This window comes from Helianthus annuus, chromosome 4 (assembly GCF_002127325.2).
Source record: "Helianthus annuus cultivar XRQ/B chromosome 4, HanXRQr2.0-SUNRISE, whole genome shotgun sequence".
In the NCBI taxonomy this organism is placed as follows: Eukaryota; Viridiplantae; Streptophyta; class Magnoliopsida; order Asterales; family Asteraceae; genus Helianthus; species Helianthus annuus.
The window spans coordinates 22,570,961-22,575,847 of record NC_035436.2 but is presented as its reverse complement, the minus strand read 5'-3'; the positions used below and the strand labels follow the sequence as shown (position 1 = coordinate 22,575,847).

At 34.2% G+C, this 4,887-nt stretch overlaps 1 protein-coding gene across 1 annotated transcript; it reads left to right on the top strand.

Moving 5' to 3' along the window:
• Nucleotides 1-872: 872 nt before the first annotated feature.
• LOC110935953 (cysteine protease Amb a 11.0101) lies at nucleotides 873-3,056 on the top strand. Its single transcript, XM_022178298.2, has 4 exons — nucleotides 873-1,354; nucleotides 1,959-2,197; nucleotides 2,563-2,703; nucleotides 2,770-3,056. Exons 1-4 carry the CDS (start codon nucleotides 910-912, stop codon nucleotides 3,004-3,006), a joined length of 1,062 nt encoding a protein of 353 aa, XP_022033990.1. The 5' UTR covers nucleotides 873-909; the 3' UTR covers nucleotides 3,007-3,056.
• Nucleotides 3,057-4,887: the final 1,831 nt, after the last annotated feature.

Sequence of the window (4,887 nt, the reverse complement as noted above, 5' to 3'; positions counted from 1 at the left end):
GAGCAAAACCTTAATTAGGTTCATGGTAACAGAACCGAATGTACTCATATCGGTTAACACTATTATCGTATCTAGAGACTCTTGGTTTGACGAACAAAGGTACAAAAGTGTTATCTTAAACCATACAAGTTAATGATAAAGCCCCTCATTTATGTGGTGCGGATGTGGCGTGACAAAGACCCTAAGGGTTTTATCCCACACCACCCAACCTAAACGAATGTTTGTAAATTTATTGAATCCTTGTAAGGGCATCATATACTCTCTTAAAAAAATTAGAACAAAATATTCCTAAAAATTACCTAAAAAGTTGAGTTGTTACATTAATACAAACCAAACCCTCGAAAATAAAGCTGAATAAAAAAGTCAAGAGAATTTGCATTTACATATAGTTAAGATGAAGATGAAGATGAAGAATAATATACATATAGTTAAGACGACAATGAATAATAATAATAATAATAATATATAATTAATCATTTAACTTTGTTTTCAGGTTGTTAAGATAATGTTACAACTTTTATATAACTAACATAATTGGAATTATAAAATCATAATGTATTAAACCTATATAGGTGTAACTTTACTTGCTTTTTTTATTAATGCATATGTAAACAAATTATGTATACATACATTATGCAAAGTTGGTGGCATACACAACTTTTACTGTTTATTTTTATATATAAATGCATTAGTTTTTAATATTTGCTTTTTCAAAAGGTATCTAGGTATCCTTTATTTAAATTTAGTTAGTTTTTACATTCAAATCAGCTTAACCATCCATCCATACATTCCCTTGACACCATAAAAAAACCTCCACATATAAATCCTAAAAACAAGCAAGAATAAGCACTTTTAAATGCGTACTACTTGGATCATAACAATCTCATTTCTTACACCATTTTCCTCCAAATGAAGATCAACAATTTTTTATTTTTTTCACTTTCTTTGGTCTTGATACTAGGAGTTGTGGAAAGCTTCAATTACCATGAGCAAGAACTCGAATCGGAGGAGGGATTCCAAGGGTTGTACGACAGGTGGCGAGAACACCACAAAGTGACCGATAGAAGCCCCCAACGGTTCAATGTATTCAAGCACAACGTACGAAATATTCACAAGAAAAACAAGATGAACCTGGGATACAAGTTGCAAATAAACGAGTTTGCTACCATGACTCACCATGAGTTTAGGAAAACCCATGCCGACTCGAAGGGTGGCCACTTCATTGCTCTTCACGGGATTCGTAAGACCAACTTGAGTTCCAGTTATAATGATATCGATATAAACGCTATTCCTCCGAGGATGGATTGGAGGGAACATAACGCTGTCACCCCTATGAAAAATCAAGGACAGTGCGGTAACACGTTTTGTCTCATTTACATACAAGTTAGTCTTTTGGGGTGGGCCCTCTCCCAAGTTTGTGAGAGAAGAGGGTAAATTTAACACCACCCTTTGTCTCTATAAGTAAGGTTGGTTAATTACATATTTATATTGAAATTAATACATAAAATAGTAACTTTAGATTACCCTTGTAGTGATATGATCCTGTAACCATATTTAACACAAACATTTATCTATATATTCAAAACACTAACGTTATATTCTTCTAATCAACCAATGGGGTGATGGTCCATTGACAAAGACAAAGCCTTTAAACAGATGTGTTTAGAAAGGGAAAGTCTTGGATTCAAGTCCCACAGACAACAGAGATTAAAAAAATTGCAGTTCAAAAACAAATATTTTTGTAACCATATTTAACACAAACAATTATCTATATATTCAATAATGTTATATTTTTGTTACCATAAACAATTATCTATACTCAAATTGGTAATGCTATATATATCTTTTTTAACCATATATAACACAAACAATTATCTATATTCAAAACAATGATGTTATATTTTTGTAACCATACTTAGCACACATAGTTACAAACAATTTTGGTGTCGAGTTTACAGGAAGTTGTTTCGCATTTGCTGCGGTGGGTGCAATTGAAGGAATAAACGCCATCAGAACAGGTCAACTCTTGTCATTATCAGAACAACAACTTCTTGATTGTGATTCGAGCGACAGAACCTTCCATTGCGACGGAGGGCAGGTCTGTGGCGTATTTACTTTCGTCAAAGAGCATGGAGGTATAGCTACAGATGAGTTCTACCCTTATGTAGGTAAAAGGGAAACATGCGATACATCTAAGGTACAAACAAAACTAATGAATATAGTATAGATAACTAGATTACAATGCTTGTTATATCAAGTACCAACAGCTTTTAACATACGAATTGTACAAATAATTGTAGCAATTATGTTCGAACCACTATAAGTATTATTACACTACCTTTTTGAAGTAGCGGTAAATGCATAATAATAAATGCTATAGTTCATTTTGTTGAAGTGTGATACTTATTACTCTACAACAGATCAACTAGAGTAATATTAATGCTACTTTAAAACTGTACCGTAATAATAATTCTTCTAGTTGAACATACTTTAGTTTTTTGTATCATTCGCACGTTAAAAGTTATTTGTATTTGATTCTAACAATCTGTGTTTTCAAACCAGTATGGTCATCACTCGGTAACTGTTGATGGAACCGAGTATTTGCCAGAACACGATGAAGAAGCGCTATTGAAAGCAGTGGCACATCAGCCTGTGACTTTTCAAATGGATCCTGGCGGTGACGGTTTCATGTTCTACAAAGAGGTAACATTTCAATCACGCATCGTTCATTTGTTATCGATATGTTGTTTAATAGTTCATGGTGTTTAGGGAATTTATAGTGGACCATGTGGAATGGAGCTGATGCACGCGATGTTGATAGTTGGATACGATCAGGATCCTGACGGAACCAAGTACTGGATTGTTAAGAACTCGTGGGGCGAAGGATGGGGAGAGAAGGGATACATTCGTATGCTACGCGGTACGGAGATCCAAGGGGTTTGCAACATGTATGGGCATTGTAATTTCCCTCTTAAATCTCCCGAAACTAAAAATGTTGAACTCTAGATTACAATTTTAATTATGTTCACTCTTCATTTTATATGTAACCATCCGAGAGAGAAAACATATGTGTAATGAGATTTTTTTGTTACTTTATGTTTCGATTATGAGATTTATTTTCTTGATAGACTATATAACATAAAGAATACACATAACAGACGGTTCACAAGCATAAACGAACGAACACGCATGAATATAAGCGAATAAGCGTAAACAAAAACAAACGAGCACCAATTAAAAGAAGAGGAAATTGGACTTTAATAATCTCACCTAGAGGTGGTTGGCCATTGGCACTATCACCTTTGAATATTACCACTAGCATTCCCACCCTTTAAGTATTTTTTTCTCACTGCATCTCCATTATAAACAAATTTAACGGAGTTAAGTTTTTTTCCGAATTTCGAGGATACGAGTTGATTGATGTAAAACTTACCTGGAAACGGTGTTCCAAATGACGGAAACGGTGCTTTAATTTGGGTGTTTAAACTTCCAATTGATAAAATTTAAGCGGTTTGGAGCACCGTTTTGAGATAAGTTTTACATCAATCAACTTGTATCATGTTCTATTCAAATGCCCTAAACATCAGTTCGAAATTGATAACAACATAATGAACCTTAGCGTTTTCAGGGGTCGTCTACTGCAAAGAAATTGTTGTATCGAATAATCCATCCTTAAACTTCCTCACCATTAAATTTTGGGAAATCAAGCCGACCGTGCGAACCAGCCCTTGATCTTAGTGTCCTGTACCCTATCATTACCCAATTTGCTGTTAGTCTCCGCCATTTGAGTAACTAATGTTGTCATACCGATCTGCAATAATCTGATAGCTCTGGTCTAAAATTGCTTGTTGCCCATCAATTACTCTTGCGCTATCTTGAGTTAACTTTTCCAATTTTTCCATTTCTTGGTGTCTCATCGGCATAAACAACGATCGTAACCCTAATTTTCCCAATTTGATTATAGAAAAAACACGCAATTGTAGATTGCCGTAACCTTGAATTGAAACGAAACCCAAAAACAAAATCGATGACTTGGAAGTGAAATTGATTGAAAGAGTGATCAATTTCGGTGAATTGAAATGAAGTCGAGTTGAAATTGATCGGAAGAGTGATCAATTTCAGCGAATTGTACAAAAGCTGATTGATCGATTTGAATGCGGAATTTGATGAATTAGGGTTTAAATTCAAGGGCGTCCAGAGAATCGAACAGCAACGTTGCAATAAGAAATTGAGAAGAATCATAAGAGGAACACGAGTCAATTCCTTATCGAGATAAGATCTTTACAACTGTTTACAACAACTTATAACGATCTGATTCCAGTTCGTTACTTTTTTTCTTATAATAAACCCTCTAAGAATACAACAATTACACATAAGACCCTCTACTTGTTTCGACATGTAACACCTATAAAGTAGTTTTAATACATGTGTGGCTTCCATATACAATATCCCTAAAAAACTAACACCAACTTTCAACTTCCTGTTGTCAAGATTAATACGAATGTTATGAATACAGATAATATGTCCTGGTTTTTCTCCAGTTGTATTTTCTGTTACATCTTCCACTACATATGTAAATGTATATAATGATAGAGTTGGATGAATAAGAATACACTTCTCATATTTCTCTCATTTTCTTGTACACAAACTCATCACTGCATATGAAACTTGTCTTCTTGTATAGAACCCGAAGTTTTAATTATAAAGAACCCGAAGTTCTCTTAGACTATCCGTTATATACAAATGCTTGTTATTAAATGCATGTCTCTTTCTTTTGTAGATAAAATGTCTAACTTATCAAAGCTTCAATTCACCGCACTTGGCATCTCGGGTAACAACTACCTCCCATGGACTCTTGATGCTAAAATTCATTTGACAATAAATAAT